Here is a 17,599-nt window from a genome sequence, read left to right as displayed (position 1 = left end):
GGGCATTCTGCAGAGAATAATTCATCTCCTGACTCCCTAAAGCTGGTCCACCTCAACAAGGCATGGAATACTCTCCACTTACCCAGGTAAGTGCAACTCCAACCACACAGAAGTTAAACATCTCAGATGAAGCAGCCTGGTTATTTGATATGCTATTTACCATTGATGCACAGCAACATTACTGTGTACCCTCGACTCGATGCATTGCAGCACTCACTAAGGCTCCTTCGGCAGCACATTCCAAGCCCATGATCCCTACCACCTGGAAAGTCAAGGCAGCAAATTCATGGGAACACCACTACCTGCAAGTTCCCCTCCATGTTGTACACCATTCTGACTTGGAACTATATCACCATTCTTTCAGACACAGTCAAAATCCAGGAACTCCCTTATAGCAATGGGGGTGTATCTACACCATGTGGACTATAACAATTGTGGACTTCAGCAATTAAACGCGACAGCCCATCACCAGCTTCTTGAGTAATTGGGCATTGGCAATAAACGTTAGTCGAGCTAGTGATGGTCCACATCCTGTAAATTGAATTTAAAAAGGGATGGCAATGTGATGGACCTAGTTTAGTGGTGTCCAATAGAAATCACTGTGGCTAAAATGACACTGTTTCAGCCATGTACATTAATTTTAGTTCTAAAAAACTTGAATACCCATGTGATACACATAAATCTTACTTGAAGTGCAAGGTTGTGGGTTAACTGCCCATTAAAGAGAGGAGCAGAAAATTGACTGATCCTCCAAAATAAGAAAGTGATGTACTATGGACGTTGCTTTTTTTAAAAAAAAGAGAGGTTAAGTTGAAGCCCTCTCCCCTCAAGTAAATGTAATAGATTCCAAAGCACTATTTTGAAGACAAGCAGGACAGTTCTCCTCTGTGATCACAGCCAATTTATCCTTAAGCCAATATTACAGAAACAGATTATCTCGTCATCACATTGTTATTTGTGGAGCCAACAGATTGCAATTCAGAAGCATTTCAACAGTTGTAAACAGCTTTGGGACATTCCAAAGTCATGAATAGCACTATGAGAATACGTTATTTCTGCTCCCTCTTGCTAACTATGCAAATAAAGTGCACGTAAGTGATAAAGATTTAACTTTGTCTCACAAGAGCCTGTTCTAAAATAGTGAATGCCATTAACACAGTGAAATAATAAATAGACCTAATCATGCATATCTTCTAAATAAGGAAAGCTAAGGGAATATGGAGCTCTTTTTAACATAAATACAAATACAGTGCATAAGTAACAATGCATTGAGCAGACGTGATGGAATTCATGACTTCAAAGCTTGTATGTTTTAAGATGGATTCTAGCTGAAATGGAAGATCAAGAAATGAAACTGACCCTCCCAGTTTCTAAGGAAACTAAAACTTCTAGCAAGACTGAAACATATAAAACAACACCGAGACCTCCAAGCTCCAAAGTTGATCAAGTCCAGTGGTGGACGAGCTGAAGATAGAGGTTAGATCCAGAAGTTGAGAATAAGCAAATGGATAGTTGCTGCCGCTGTGTCCGTCACTTAAAAGATAACACTGGTGGAACTAAGATATCCAGAACACGTTATGATTCTGTGGACGTGAGCTTGAGTTGCTTGTGTTTTGCTGTTAGCTGGGGATCAGGCTAGCTCCTCTATGAGGAAGACAGTTTTGAAGGGTTTTGTCATTGATTTTGATGACCTACGTGATCAGTGGACTGCTAAGCCAAATTGTAAGATCTGCTATTTAGTGTGACTGCAATTTGCCTCTTAATTTATGTTTCACTGATATTGATTCTTAGTTTTAAAGAATAGGCTATTACCCAAGATAGTACTTAGTGTTTACATTATTTGACTCTTGTATAGTAAATGTTCTTCTGTTTTGAACCATGGAATATTATGGCTTTATTCTTTTAGTAAATAACTGGGATTTCAGCTCTACATGTTTGGTAGATAACTATCATGTGTGGCAACAAGAGGATGAGTAAAGTAGTTTGGTGTACTCCGGGGAAACAATGTGCCAAACATGCACAAGCTAAGCCGTAACATGGAATTATTCATTTACACCGCTTCTCCTAAAATCCTTTGTTTATGTAAACCTATGTAATGAACTGTGAAGCAGTCATTGATATTCTAGGGAAACAACTTTTCTTAGAGGTTAACAATGAGGGCCTTTACAGAACTTTGTACCTGTAAACCTCTCATATGCTGTGGGTAATTGTGCCTAATAAAAATGTTTGCAGCAGCCAAACAGTGACAAATAGTAGATGTATCTTTCTTTGTGTAATAGTTCTACTTAAATTATGCGTCACACCAGAGTTAGATAATTGGGCCTAAGGACATTCTAGATCAGGGACGACACTATCAGTGATCCATGTCTGTACACTAAAATGAAACTTGTTTGTACAATCCACTCTGCACTGCACCAGCAACAAAAATCACTATAGTTTTTAACTATTGTCACCCAGTCTTTCTCTGCAACAGTTCGAGTCATAATGGACATCAAACATCAATTCTGTCTCTTGACAGATGCTGTCAGACCTAAGTTTTCCACCACTTTGTTTTTATTATTAATACTCTGTGGATATGGGTTCAAATCCCATCATGACAGCTGATGAAATTTAAATTAAGTTAATAAAATCTGGGGTTGAAAATTAGTCTCGGTAATAGATGACCATGCAACCGATGTTCACTAATGTCCTTTTGGGAAGGAATTCTGGTGTTCTTACCTGGTCTGACCTACATGCGACTCCCGAGCCACAGCAACGTGGTTGACTCTGAAATGCCCTCAAATGGCCTAGCAAGTCACTCAAATCTACTGTAAATAGGGATGCACAACAAATCCTGGCCACATCCCACAAAAGAATACATTTGAAAGAAAGAGTGTCTGCCTGGCTGGCTAACCTTGCTGAATCCTGTGGAGTTTCATAGACATGATGTGGAGATGCCGGCGTTGGACTGGGGTGAACACAGTAAGAGTTTTAACAACACCAGGTTAAAGTCCAACAGGTTTATTTGGTAGCAAATACCATTAGCTTTCGGAGCGCTGCTCCTTCGTCAGATGGAGTGGAAATGTGCTCTCAAACAGGCACAGAGACACAAAATCAAGTTACAGAATACTGATTAGAATGCGAATCCCTACAGCCAACCAGATCTTAAAGATACAGACAATGTGGGTGGAGGGAGCATTAAGCACAGGTTAAAGAGATGTGCATTGTCTCCAGACAGGACAGCCCGCAAGTCCAGGAGGCAAGCTGTGGGGGTTACTGATAATGTGACATAAATCCAACATCCCGGTTTAGGCCGTCCTCATGTGTGCGGAACTTGGCTATCAGTTTCTGTTCTCCGACTCTGCGCTGTCGTGTGTCGTGAAGGCCGCCTTGGAGAACGCTTACCTGAAGATCAGAGGCTGAATGCCCGTGACTGCTGAAGTGCTCCCCCACAGGAAGAGAACAGTCTTGCCTGGTGATTGTCGAGCGGTGTTCATTCATCCGTTGTCGTAGCGTCTGCTACCAAATAAACCTGTTGGACTTTAACCTGGTGTTGTTAAAACTCTTACTGAGTTTCATAGAATCATAGAAACACTACAGTGCAGAAAGAGGTCATTTGGCCCATCAAGCCTGCACCGACCACAATCCCACCCAGGCCCTACCCCCATATCCCTACATATTTAACCGCTAATCCCTCTAACCTACGCATCTCAGGACACTAAGGGGCAATTTTAGCACGGCCAATCAACCTAACCCGCACATCTTTGGACTGTGGGAGGAAACTGGAGCACCCGGAGGAAACCCACACAGACAGTGACCCAAACCGGGAATCGAACCCAGGTCCCTGGAGCTGTGAAGCAGCAGTGCTAACCACTGTGCTACTGTGCCGCCCATATGGCGGCAATAATAAGTTTGGGCAATAATAAGGGCTGCTGCAGTGAAACAAAGTAAGTCTTTGTTTTACTGCAGGCTGACTCCGAGTTCTGAAACTAAGGAAGACTGGGAACTGCATTTCCACTAAATTACCAGTTATACCAGGAATTCTAATAGGTGACAACATTTCACCAGTCCTACCTTCATTAATGACGAGGTCCAGATGTAAAAACCACCACCTCACAGGAAATTCCAGCATAATTTCCAATAGGTGGAGACTCAGCCCAATCCGATTCCAATTCCTGTTCTACCAGTTCAAGTCTTCACCTTGGTGGATGTTCCCCAACAGTTTGTGGATCTTAGGAGCAAGAATGTAGAAACAATTGCATGCTGCTTTGTTGATTCACTAGGCAAGTGAGCATTTTTTTGTGAGCATTCTTTTTAGTAAGAACAGAAGGGAACATTCCTCATACAGAAACTGTATTGCTGTCATCTCATGTCAAGAACACAGTCTCAGTCAGGTGCAAAAAGTTTTCAAACCCGAAGGAACATTGGAAATTTTAACAGAAAGGAAAATAATGCCTATACAATGCATTGTACCAAGCATCAGCCCATTAAACACCAGTAATATAGCCGGCAACTCAGTGACACAAATCCCCACATCTAAAATCTTCTCTACCATCTTGGTGAAGATGTAGGTGTACCCTGTAGTAGGGGAAGGCCAAGGTTTTCTTTCAGTCCAAGAAGTGCAGTGTTTTGTTCACCAACTCATGGCTCCTTGAATTATTTCTATGCTTCTCACTTTTCCTTTCACATCAGGTGCAATGTAGATTCAGTATAAAGAGTTGGGTCTAATCTTTAATGCTACTGCAAAATTCCTAATTGCTCAGATCATGTGGGTGATAGAAACATCATGGGGAGATTTGCATTGGGGGCTCACACCTAATCTGTGTCACCTCAAATGAGGATAGGATTGGGCCCTTCAAAATAAGTTGTTCACAGTCCATGGTGGAATATAGAATACGTCAGATTCTCCGACCTCACCCGTGGCTGGGATTTTCTAGTTCTCCTGCAGTGGATGGAGATCTGGCTGAGCGCCAAATTCTCTGTTCACACTGGCAGAGGCACATATGAGATTGGAGAATCCTGGCCAATATTTAATGGCTTTGTATCAGCAAAATTAAAGCCTCTGCTCCCTCCACCATTCAACACTTTCTTGCTAACATTTTGTACTCATTCAGTGACTGTGGCTGTTGCATTGTCCCTCTGCTGGAAGGAGTAATCTAGGCATATTACAGTTTGCACAACAACTGGTTGGATGGTTGGATATCCTATTTATTCCCGTTTCTTAGCTAGGGCACTAAGGCAAGTAGCACACTAACATCAGAAAGAAGCAGCGCCATCATCTCTCACCTGTCAACCAGTCCAGATACCAAAAGCACCAATGATGCACCCACTTTAGAGGGAATAACAAAAGGGGATTCAGAAGGAACATCAAGTGAGGAAACAAACACCACTGAAGAAGTGAAAATTAATGTAGTTGCAGATTATTAGTAACAAAAAGAGAAAGGATTTGGGTCAGACAGGCAGCTGCTGCAGAACCCAGAGATTGAAACCAAGTACAGGCTACAGAAGCTCATCCATCATGCAGTATTTTAAGAATCTTCAGAGTTCAGCCCATAAAATGGCAAAGGCCAGGCATGACAGTTCTCTGGGAATCTTCAGAAAAAGTCAGCAAGTACCCACTTCAATATGTTCTTTGGCAACTACAACCTACCTTCCCAACCACACGCAAACCCTGATGCGATTTTAGTCTCCAACACTGCATAGCTTCAATTTATAGGAGGCACTCCATATAGATAAGGAAATTGACTTGAATGTACCTTAAATGTCATGTTTAGTACACTTTAGTGTCAGCTAGGGATCAAACCATATACGAATCCTCAAGGGATTTGTAAGGACACCCAACAACTGGAGATCTGCACGGAGTATTGAAGGACCTGACCTCTTAAGTAATGATCTATGCCACCTGCTGCCCACCTCCAGTTACAATGGTTTCCTCTTGATACAGCCCTCTATGTTCCACTACTTGAGAGAACAAGCAGAACGGATGGATGGCTTTGCTACCCTGGCTATAAATCCGCAAAAGAACATTCCCTATCTGAATCTGATCTCGAACAAATATACTACAAAGTTAATGCATCTATCCAATTTCTAAAGACCCACCATTTGCAGTACTCCAATACTCTAGTAATATATGAATTTATGTACTTCTCTTAGATTTATCATATCCGTTTGCCTTCTTAATTACTTGCTAAACCTGCATACTAACTTTTTATGATTAATGTGTGAGGACACCTTGATTCCCTCTGTATTGCAGCTTTCTACATTCGCCATTCAAATAACATTTTGCTTCACTCTTCTTCCCACCTACCAAAGCTGACCGCAGATTTTCCCACATTATACTCCATCTGCCAAAATTTTTCCCATCACTGATCCTCGATGTATCAAAGAAAATTACAGCACAGGAACAGGCCCTTCAGCCCTCCAAGCCTGCACCGACCATGCTGCCCGACTTAACTAAAACCCCCTACCCTTCTTCCTGTCCTTCTCAAAACTAGCTTTCCTACCTATCTTTGTATCATCAGAAAATGTGGTCATAATACGCTTGGTTCATTAATACAGATTGTAAATGATTGAGGCCCCAGCACTGATTCTTGAGGCACCCCACCAGTTACGGTCTGCCAACCTGAAAACGGCCCTTTTATCTCAACTCTATTAGCTAATCAGTCCTCTATCCATGCTGGCATATAACCCCCAACACCTTGAGCTCTTACCTTTTTGTGGCACCTTTGAATGCCTAAATTTAATAGTTCTCCTTATTTCAACACACTTGTTATTTTCTCCAAGAGCCCCAATACATTTGTCAAGCCGTTTCCCTTTCATCAAACCATGTTGACTCTGCTTAATCATATTATGATTTTTTAAATGTCCTGCTACGACTTCCTTAATAATGGATTTTCCCAATGACCGGTGATAGGCTGTTGGGCTATAGTTTCCTGTGTTCTGTCTCCCTCTCTTCTTGAATAGAGGTGTTTCATAGAGTCTTCCAATCCCGTGGCACCTTTCCAGAATCCACGGAATTTTGGAAAATTACACCATTCACTATATCTAAAGCCACTTATTTTAAGACCCCAGGCCATCAGGTCCAGTGGATTTGTCAGTCCTTAGTTTACATAGATCAGAGATTCAATTCTATCTTGCCTTCTCTGTACCCCAAGAGATTTCCCAAATTCAAGGAATTTGCATATTCTTGGCAGATGTTCACACAAATATAGTCGCAGTTAGGGAACCAATTAAGTGAGGGATGAGATCAGGCACGGTAGGAAGCAAACTGGTCAGCCAGTTATGGATAAAGCTGGCAGGTCAACTGCAGACTTAAGTATAAACTTGTAAATGGCCCCTTTCTGGAAAGCTGATTTCACTGTGACCAATTCTGTCTTAATTTGGAAGTGTCTGGGTCATGAAACTGGCCTAAGACATGCTTCACATGCTCCACTTACAGTGATAGTGCATCTGCTGCCTCTTGATTGGAATACAGTATGTTAAAGGTATTGAAAATTAGCCTAGGAAAAGAAGAACTTCTATTTATCCTTTCACGCACTTGGGATTTCTAAAAGGACTTAACAGTCAATTAATTATTTTTTGCAGTGGTCATTTTTTTCTGTAGACAAGCGCAGCAACTAATTTGAACAAAGTCCTACAAACAGCAGTTAAATAAATTACCAGTTATACCAGGAATTCTAATAGGTGACAACATTTCACCAGTCCTACCTTCATTAATGACGAGGTCCAGATGTAAAAGCCACCACCTCACAGGAAATTCCAGCATAATTTCCAATAGGTGGAGACTCAGCCCAATCCGATTCCAATTCTACCAGTTCAAGTCTTCACCTTGGTGGATGTTCCCCAACGGTTTGTGGATCTTAGGAGCAAGAATGTAGAAACAATTGCATGCTGCTTTGTTGATTCACTTTACTTATGTCGAAGGCAGAAGGAAAGTGGTCAAGTTGACAATGCCCACCAAAACCAAAAAGTAACTTGTTTCCTGTGTTCACCCCACAATTCAATGAATTTGTTGGGGAACACTCCAGAAGCATATGAAGATTTCTTAATTCCTCAAATTAATAGCAATGTCACAATTCACCAATCTAAACCACAATCATACAGCTCAAAGTGTACCGATATTAACGTTTATTTTGACTGGCATAGGGAAAGAACAGGCTCTGTTGGTGTTAAACTTACACACATGAAAACTGTCTACATTTTTAAATACACTACAATTAAATACTTGTAATATTAGTTCAAGAAATTAAAGTGAACTGCATGGCTTTTCCAAATAGATTTAATAGGGAGTGTCACCATGAGGGTGATTAATTTAACCATAAAATAGTTATGATTAATTTGAACAGTGTTGGATTTTTGCTTTTATGTCCAGGATATTGAGTTACTGGCTTGGAAGTCACTTATTCTGACAGTATAAAGAAATTAAATTACTAATTGATACCATTATTAATCGAGGTCGCTTCAGTTTTAGCCTTTGTTATATCAATTCAGATCTCTCGCACTGCTAGGCTCAGTAACTCATCCAAGTCATTCTTTGATGTCAATACGCAATATTTAAAGAAAGAAAATAAAACTTGCTCGAGAAAATTAAAAGGATGTTTAAGTATGCCACAATTTTTAAAAACTTACTGACTTTTAAAACAGGCCCTGACATACATTGTACAAGTGCATGTATAGTGCTATAAACAATACAAAATTCACGAAGTAGTTCTGAATTCAATAACAAGGACTGTAGATTTAGGTCTATGAAACCAGTAGTGTGTCTCTTCTCAGAATTTTTGCTTTATATTTACTTGGGGTCTTCGTCTATTCCAATTATACCCCAAGCCACACCTGCTCCATGGGTTCCTGATTCAGTACTCTCCTTAGTACCAGCTTTGCCCAGGTCATCTTCTTTTTCATTCACCTTTATTAAGGGAAAGACACATCATTTTCAGCTTATTACATTAGTAAATGCAGAAGACATAGAATTCAAGGAGATTAGCATTGGAAGATTTAAATTGCTCTCCTGGTCCCAGATATTGGCAGAATTTTATAATATTCTAGTTCTAGTTAAAACATATTCACATGCAAAAATACAATTTTAATTACAACATAAATTAATTTGAAGTAATGTTTATCAGTGTGAATGTCAGATATATGGGTACATTTCTCAATATTCAGAATTATGCACGGACATTTAAGAGAGGGATTGCATTACATGCAGATATTAAGGATAACTATCTTTGAAATAAATTTAATTTTGGATTGAAAAAAAAATTGTTAAGAGTAAATCATAAAAGGCAGCATTTGGTCAAAATTTGGAAGTTAGATGATCTTTTCTTTGCTCTGCTGACTGCATCTTATTTTAGTCTTTGGTCTATAGAATCAACTGTAGACTGCTTAAATCTGGTAGCACCATCAAAAATATTCCAGTCCAATTTCAATGCACACTGTAACTCGTAACAATTCAAAAATCAACAATTATGCATGAAGCAATATGAGGGACATCAAATGCAAGTTATTCAACGATGAAGTTTTTTTTCAAAAAGTATTAAACTTCACATTCCAAAAATCCTGGAAAGTTGCACCATCAAGATTTGACAGATTATAACGGCAGACAAAACAATGGAAGGAAGATTATTATGTGAAAATTTAACTGTATGGAATGACATGCAGGAGTTTGCCTAATGAAACAAACCTACCATCAACTTAAATGTGAACATGCAATGAGAATGTATGCTAGCTATATAAACTACTGGAGGTGGCTATCTAAGCATCTACAGCTGCTGAGAAATTAATCAACGCCAGAAAAAAATCATGGCACTAAAGACTTTGGCTAAGATCGAGCATTGGATCAAGCCCAATTTGGCGTGCAATGCCTTAACTTGTCAGTTTGGATCTTGTTTGTCTCTCTTGTGGGGATCTTGAATTGGATTTTGATTTTGGTTTTTGGAGCAAGCAAGGAATGGATGTTGATCTGGCCAGTACATTCTGAGCATTGGCTTTGTAACTTTAAGGATGGAGTAAATATTTTTTTTAAAAGACTAACAAATCCCCAGGACATGACAATTCCACCTCAAGGATTTAAAGGTGAGGAAATTGCATAAGATTTAGTCATTAGCTTCTAAAACTCTCTCAATTCAGGAACTGTTCTTTTGGATTTGTTTATTCATTCTTGGTATGTGGACATGGCAGGCTGGGCAGCATTTATTAACCATCCCCAATTTCCCTTGAGAAGTTAATGGTGAGCTGCCTTCTTGAATCATTGCAGTACACATGTTGTAGGAATACCCACAGTGCTGTTAAGAATGAAGATCCAAGTCTTTGACCCTGTGACAATAAAGGAATGGCGATATAGTTCCAAGTCAGGGTGATGTGTGGCTTGGAGGGGAACTTGTATGTGGTGATATTCCCATGCATCTGATGCCCTTGTCCTTCTAGGTGGTAGGGTTTGTGGGTTTGGAAGATGCTATTGAAGGAACATTGGTGAGTTGCTGCAGTGCATCTTGTAGATGATACACACTGCTGCTGGTGTGCGTCAGTGGTGGAGGAAATGAATGTTGAAGGTGGTGCATGGAGTGCCAATCACCCGGACTGCTTTGTCCTATATAGTGTTGAGCTTCGAGTGTTGCTGGAGCTGCACATTTCTAGGCAAGTGGAAGTATTCCATCACACCCCTGACATGTGCCTTGCAGATGGTGCGCAGGCTTTCATAAGTCAGGAGGTAAAGTACTCTCTGCAGAATTCACAACTTCTGACTAGATCTTGTGACATAGCTGGTCTGGTTCAGTTTCTGATCTATGGTAACCCCCAGTATGTTGACAGTGGGGGGGGGGATTCAGTCATGGTAATACTATTGAATAACGACGGGAGGTGGCTAGATTCTCTCTTGTTGGCGATGGTCATTATCTGACACTTTTATGGCGTGATTTGAGGAGTTAAATATGATGAATATTATGTAGTCATCTGCAAACAATCCCACTTATGACTTTATAATGGAGGGCAGGTCATTGACGAAACAGCTGAAAATGGTTGAGCCTACCCTGAGGAACTCCTGCAGTGATGTCCTGGGACATTATGGATTGAACATTTATACTGAGGCTCCGGTGCTTGGGAAGCAATTGTCTCAGTAGGTTCAATGACTCTGCTAGCAATACTGAATTATCAAATGCAAATGGTATCCCTCTAGCTCCCTTTGAAATTGATCTGAACAGTCCCAGATTGTTAATAGTTCCCTAGACATAATGAGGTTTAACATTCCAGAAACTATGAGAATTCTTTTGTTCTGGACAACAAAAAAAAACAATAAATAGCAATAAGGATAAAGCTTTTAAATATAGGGTCGGATTTACCACCCAACTGACTGCTTGTTTTATGGAGGGAGCAAGCGGCCCGCCATTGGCCTGCGACAGGATCTGCTGGTCCTGCCGTTGTGAATAGGGTTTCCTGTTGAATGCACCACTCACCGCCTGAAACCCGCAGCGGGGGTGCGCCATCGGCAAGACCAGATGATCACACCGACATGAATGGCCAGAAAGTTCTGGCGATATATAATGTGGGGTTTCTTTTCATTGCTACTCAATTTGGGGTTTCTTTTCTTGCTACTCGAGCAGCGCAGTGGGCTGGGAGAATTCCAGCTACAGTGTTTCTTTTCCGAGTTGGAGTAAGCCAACAAAAGTGAAAGAAAATTATTGACTCAGTTAGGAAATTGGTTAGGCACTAGGAGCCAGAGAGAGTGGGGATAATGGGTTAATACTCGTATTGGAATAAAGTAACTAGTGGTGTATCACAAGAACCTGTGCCGTGCCCTCAAAAATCCATTATTTATTAATGACCTAGATGACAAAATAGAGAACTAAATAGGCAGGTTTGCCGATGACACAGGAATGTAGGTGGAAGCATAACATTTAAAGCAACATTGATAGTTAGGTGACAAGGTAAAATATGACAGTGTGAGAACATCAAGAACAAAAGAAATAGGAGCAGGAGTTAGACCATTTGGCCCCTCAAGCCTGATCTGCCACACATAAAGATCATGGCTGATCCACCTCAGCTACAACTTCCCATACTATCCCCATATTCCTTGATTCTCAACTTAAATATATTCAACACCATGACTGGTTGAAGATTGCTGACTTTCAGTGGGGCTGCAGATAGATTTCCAAGACAACCTTGAGCAGCTCTGGGCCTTGAGGACCTATCTTGTAGCAACAATCTAAGTTGGTTGGCTGAGAAGCATTATATGGGGCACTGGTAAAGTGCTTCATTCTGAAAGAGCTGGCAGGTTCATGCTTCACGGAGTAAATGTCATTCCCTTGAGGTGGTGACTCAGCAATGCTAGTAAATTATTGGAGCTTAGAACTATCAGAATACTAGAACATCTACTCTCCAGAGGAAACACTGTTTGAGTGAGAGCTCAGGCTCTGCAAACTCTGTAGTCACTTTCACAATGTGTATTTACACAAGTTAAGTGGTTTCAGAGGTCTGTGATTTTTCAAACTTCAAAGGGCCTGGATGATTGACACTTTTATTGGCTTGTACTTCATTTTTTCAAAGTACTCAATGAATGAGTTATTTCCAAGTTTCTTTTTACATGCATTCCACTTTACACTTTAAGGTTCATTTGTTCTTGGAAGTGTACAAAGGTCAATGGGCATGGAAGAGCCAGAACTTGGCATAAGTAGGAGGGGCCATTGTGGGTGGCTGGAGGGGCAGAGCTTGGTATGGCAACCTGAGGGGCTTGTTGGAAGGGCAGAGCTTGTCACAGGGGCCTGAGGGGACATGGGTGTGAATGGTGGGGGGAGGGTAAATTTGGCATTGAAGGCATGAGGGGGACCTTTTGAACTTACCTTTTAAAAGATCCACTCACGCAAATTAGGGTTCTCAACAACTCTAAGGGGCCATGAACTTTGACTCTGAGAAACCTAGTCCGACTCCATGAAAATTACAGGGTAGGAGATACCTATCTCTGCAATGAAGCTGGCCAGGTCAAGAGTGTCATATGTGAGATTCTAACAGGAACCAGCCCCACCCTTTAAAGGCACTCCTAAAAATCGCACAGGTCAGGAATAGGGGCGAGAATTGCAGAATCATTTTTAAAAGGCTCCCAAAACAACCCAGAAGTTCCAATATGGCTTAACCAAACTTCAATATAAAAAACGAACTAAATAACCTCAGTTTGCCATGTTGAAATTAATTACACTTTGCAAGCACATTTATGTCTTCCAGTATTTTGGTGCAGTCCTCCATGTTACTAGCTATACCCCCTATTTTAGTATAGGCAGTACTCTACTTTAATAGGGTATTTTGACACAACAGTTGTTCCAGAATAGATCCCTTCAGGCCACTACTTTCGTTTTTTGCAAATCAGAGAAATTTCCTAGAACTTTTCCTCTTCTGAGACAGAATACAGGAATGAGATAGAGAATCTGGTGAATTGGTGCGGCAACAATAATCTCTCCCTCAATGTCAACAAAACGAAGGAGATTGTCATCGACTTCGGGAAGCGTAAAGGAGAACATGACCCTGTCTACATCAATGGGGGCGAAGTAGAAAGGGTCGAGAGCTTCAGGTTTTTAGGTGTCCAGATCACCAACAACCTGTCCTGGTCCCCCCATGTCGACACTATAGTTAAGAAAGACCACCAACGCCTCTACTTTCTCAGAAGACTAAGGAAATTTGACATGTCAGCTATGACTCTCACCAACTTTTACAGATGCACCATAGAAAGCATTCTTTCTGGCTGTATCACAGCTTGGTATGGTTCCTGCTCTGCCCAAGACCGCAAGGAACTACAAAAGGTCGTGAATGTAGTCCAATCCATCACGCAAACCAGCCTCCCATCCATTGACTCCGTCTACACTTCCCACTGTCTCGGCAAAACAGCCAACATGATTAAGGACCCCATGCACCCCATTCTCTCTTCCACCTTCTTCCGTCGGGAAAAAGATACAAAAGTCTGACACCCCGTACCAACCGACTCAAGGACAGCTTCTTCCCTGCTGCTGTCAGACTTTCAAATGGACTTACCTTGCATTAAGTTGATCTTTCTCTACATTCTAGCTCTGACTGTAACACTACATTCTGCACTCTCTCGTTTCCTTCTCTACGAACGGTATGCTTTGTCTGCATAGCGTGCAAAAAACAATACTTTTCATTGTATGTTAATACATGTGACAATAATAAATCAAATCAAATCTCGGTTTCCTGCTCAATAGCCAACTTTCACATCATTCTGCTACTTGTTACATATTTCAGCTTGCCCATCAGGTTTAATACATTGTACTAATCTACATTATTATTTTTCAAAGAATTAAATAAGTGGGTAGGTTAATATGAACTTGTTAGAAATCCATACTATTTTAAAAATATTTTTGTCTCCACATATTTCATTATTCGATCTTTCAGTAGTATCAGCGAAGAATGCAGTCTCCTAATTCCTGTCCGAAATGCCTCAATCAACTTTCCTTCCCTCTTTTGATATCTGAAACACTGGAAAGGGGAATATCTTTCCCACCACTCTGTAGCCTGTGTATTGTTACACTGCTTGACACTACAATTTTGACACTTACCACCAGAGTACGTCCAATAATTGCATACTTCCCTGCCAGGCGAAGAAGTTGATCCACCATGTCAACATGGGCTGTACCATTTTCATCAGCTTCTATGTTACCCAGGTCACCTACATGTCTAAATGAATTGAACCATAGAGATTTATTCTCAAATAAATATTTTCATATACTATTTATGCATTTTATTAAAGCCCTATAGCTGCCATGGCTGTTATTTAATTTAATCCAAGCACCATCCATGATTACTACAAATATATAAATTAGGAGCAAATTAGGCCACTCAGCCCCTTGAACCTGCTCTGCCATTCAATAATATCATGGCTGATCTGATCCCACAATTTCTACCTACACTGCCACTGCGACTACGGCAGTTGGTAAGGGATTCAACAAGAGAGAAAACCATACTTGACCTCATCCTCACCAACCTACCTGTTGCAGATGCATCTGTCCATGAGAATATCGGTAGAAGTGACCACCGTACTGTCCTTGTGGAAACCAAGTCCTGTCTTCACACTGAGGATACCCTCCATTGTGTTGCATGGCACTACCACTGTGCTGAAGGGATAGATTTTGAAAGACCTAACAACCCAAGACTCAACATCCATAAGACGCTGTGGGCCATCAGCAGCAGCAGAATTGTACTCAAACACAATCTGTGAACTATGGTCCAGCATATCCCCCACTCTATCATTACCAACAAGCGAGGGGATTAACTGGTTCAATGAGGAGTGCAGGAGGGCATGCCAGGAGCAATACCAGGCATACCTAAAGCTGAGCTGTCAGCCTTGTAAAGCTATAACACAGAGCTACCTGCATGCCAAATAGCATAAGCAGCAAGAAATAGACAGAACCAGACAATTCAACAATCAACAGATCAGGTCTGAGCTCTGCAGTCATACCACTTTCAGCTGCAAATGGTGGTGGACAATTAAAACAACTAACTGGAGGAGGAAACTCCACAAATATCCTCATCCTCAATTGTGGAGAAGTCCAGGACATCAGTGTAAAAGATAAGGCAAAAGCAGTTGCAACAATTTTCAGCCAGAAGTGCCAAGTGGATGATCCATTCCAGCCTTCTCCAGAGTTCCCCAGCATTACCAATGTCAGTCTTCAGCCAATTCAATTCACTCCATGTGATATCAAGAAATGGTTGGAGGCACTGGATACTGCAAAAGCAATGGGCCCTGACAAAATTCCAGCAATAGTACTGAAGACGTGTGCTCTAGAATGTGCTGAGCCCCTAGTCTAGCGGGTCCAGTACAGATACAACACTGGCAGCTACCCAAACATGTGGAAAATTCCCCAGCTATGTCGTGTGCACAAGAAGCAGGACAAATCAAACCTGGCTGACATCAGTCCATCAGTCTACTGTAAATTATTAAGGTGACAGAAGGGGTTATCAACAGTGCTATTAAGCGGGACTCACTCAGCAATAACCTGCTTACTGGCGCTTAGTTTGGGTTCCGCCAGGGTCAGTCAGCTCCTGACCTCATTACAACCTTGGATCAAACATGGACAAAAGAGTTGAACTCCAGAGGTGAGGCGAGAGTGACAGTCCTTAACATCAAGGCAGTGTTTGACTGAGTATGGCATCAAGGAGTATGGAAAGGGAATTAGGGTCAAAACCCTTCACTGGTAGATGTCATGACTGCACAATGTTCAACACCATTTGCAACTCCTCAAATACTAAAGCAATCCCTGTCCAAATGCAGCAACACCTGAATAATATCCAGCCTTGGGCTGTCAAATGGCAAGTAACAATCGTTCCACAGAACTGCCAGCAATGACTACCTCCAACAAGAGATGATCAAACAATTATCCCTTGACATTCAGTAGCATTAACATCGCTGAATCCCCACTATCAACATCTTGTGGCTTACCATTAACCGGAAACTGAACCGGACTTCCCATATTAACATCGCAACTACAAGAACAGGTCAGAGGCTAGGAATCCTGCGACACGTGACTCATCTTGGCTCAACTCCCTCAGCTCACACTCCATTGAGATCGCACTCCAAAACAGGTAACACTGAGAATGTCGGAATTTATATGTTCTAAATCTAAACAAAAGGGCTATCTGAGCCTAGGTGCAGCAAAGACCAGTTCCAACTAGTTTTCTTAATTAACTATTTCAGCTGTTGTCAGTGGATGGCTTTCATCTCCCTACTTAGGCCTCGGAATGAGATATTACACAGTATTTTGCAGTTAAATGTTAAATATAAAGAATGTTAGATTTTTAGAAAAATATTTAAGTTTCCCTCAGCTTACCAAACTCTCACAACCCATTGAGGTTGCACTATCTTCATATCAAGAAATAAATAAAATTGTGTCTAAAATGTATAAAATAGTTCAGCTTTCATATCTTCATTGTGCCATTATGGATATGATTTTACACAGTCTGATCCAGCCGTGGTTCATTTAAAACTGATTCTTGTTTATAATTGCTGAGAGTACTGGTTTACAACCTAGAGGTTAAGTTCAAATTCCTTCACGCCAAGCTTTGAAATGGAATTTGATAAATCTGGTTAACTTTTAATGTCAGTTCCACCGTTCCACTATATGTGGTTGACTTCTAACAATTCCCAACACGGCTTAGCAAGTCACCCTGGTACTGAAGGAATCAATAAATCTAATGGAGGTTTGTGTTTGGGTTTAAAGAGGAGGTATAATTGTATTCTTCCTCTTCAGTCAGACACAGACTTATCTTGAGTAATCATAATATTCTCCAAGCCAGGTAGTTTTTTTGCCTGTCCAACAGCAAAGGATAGAAAAAGCAACCACTTGGCTTGTCAGCTATAATCCTTCCTGTTGTCCTTGCATAATGTCAAAAAATAATTGCTACCATTCCCGATGTATTTGGTATTGACATGGATAATTTACTGCTACTGGTCTCAAACAATCTGAATGTGCTATCCCAATGGACACACAGGATAGGTTGACAGTGAAAAGCGTCCATTGGCCTCTTATAACTCCGCAAAGTCAACAACATGATGGAACTGAATAGTCCTTTTTCATACTCCTACATTAAGCCTTACCCAGATGAATGGATTTCCTAGCTCTCCTAAAAA

The 17,599-nt window shown here is 41.0% G+C and overlaps 1 protein-coding gene across 2 annotated transcripts in view; it reads right to left on the bottom strand.

Moving 5' to 3' along the window:
• Positions 1–8,085: 8,085 nt before the first annotated feature.
• LOC144506144 (superoxide dismutase [Cu-Zn]-like) overlaps positions 8,086–17,599 on the bottom strand; it is a 41,593-nt gene continuing 32,079 nt past the window's right edge. For both annotated transcript variants that reach the window (XM_078231984.1, XM_078231982.1), the window contains exons 4-5: positions 14,532–14,649; positions 8,086–8,884 (exon numbers count right to left, since the gene is read on the bottom strand). In XM_078231984.1, the coding sequence (XP_078088110.1) occupies positions 8,768–8,884; positions 14,532–14,649 (235 nt within the window). In that variant the 3' untranslated portion in view covers positions 8,086–8,767. The remainder of the gene's footprint in view (positions 8,885–14,531; positions 14,650–17,599) is intronic.

This window comes from Mustelus asterias, chromosome 17 (genome assembly GCF_964213995.1).
Source record: "Mustelus asterias chromosome 17, sMusAst1.hap1.1, whole genome shotgun sequence".
NCBI lineage: Eukaryota > Metazoa > Chordata > Chondrichthyes > Carcharhiniformes > Triakidae > Mustelus > Mustelus asterias.
This window is presented reverse-complemented; position numbering and strand designations above follow the sequence as displayed.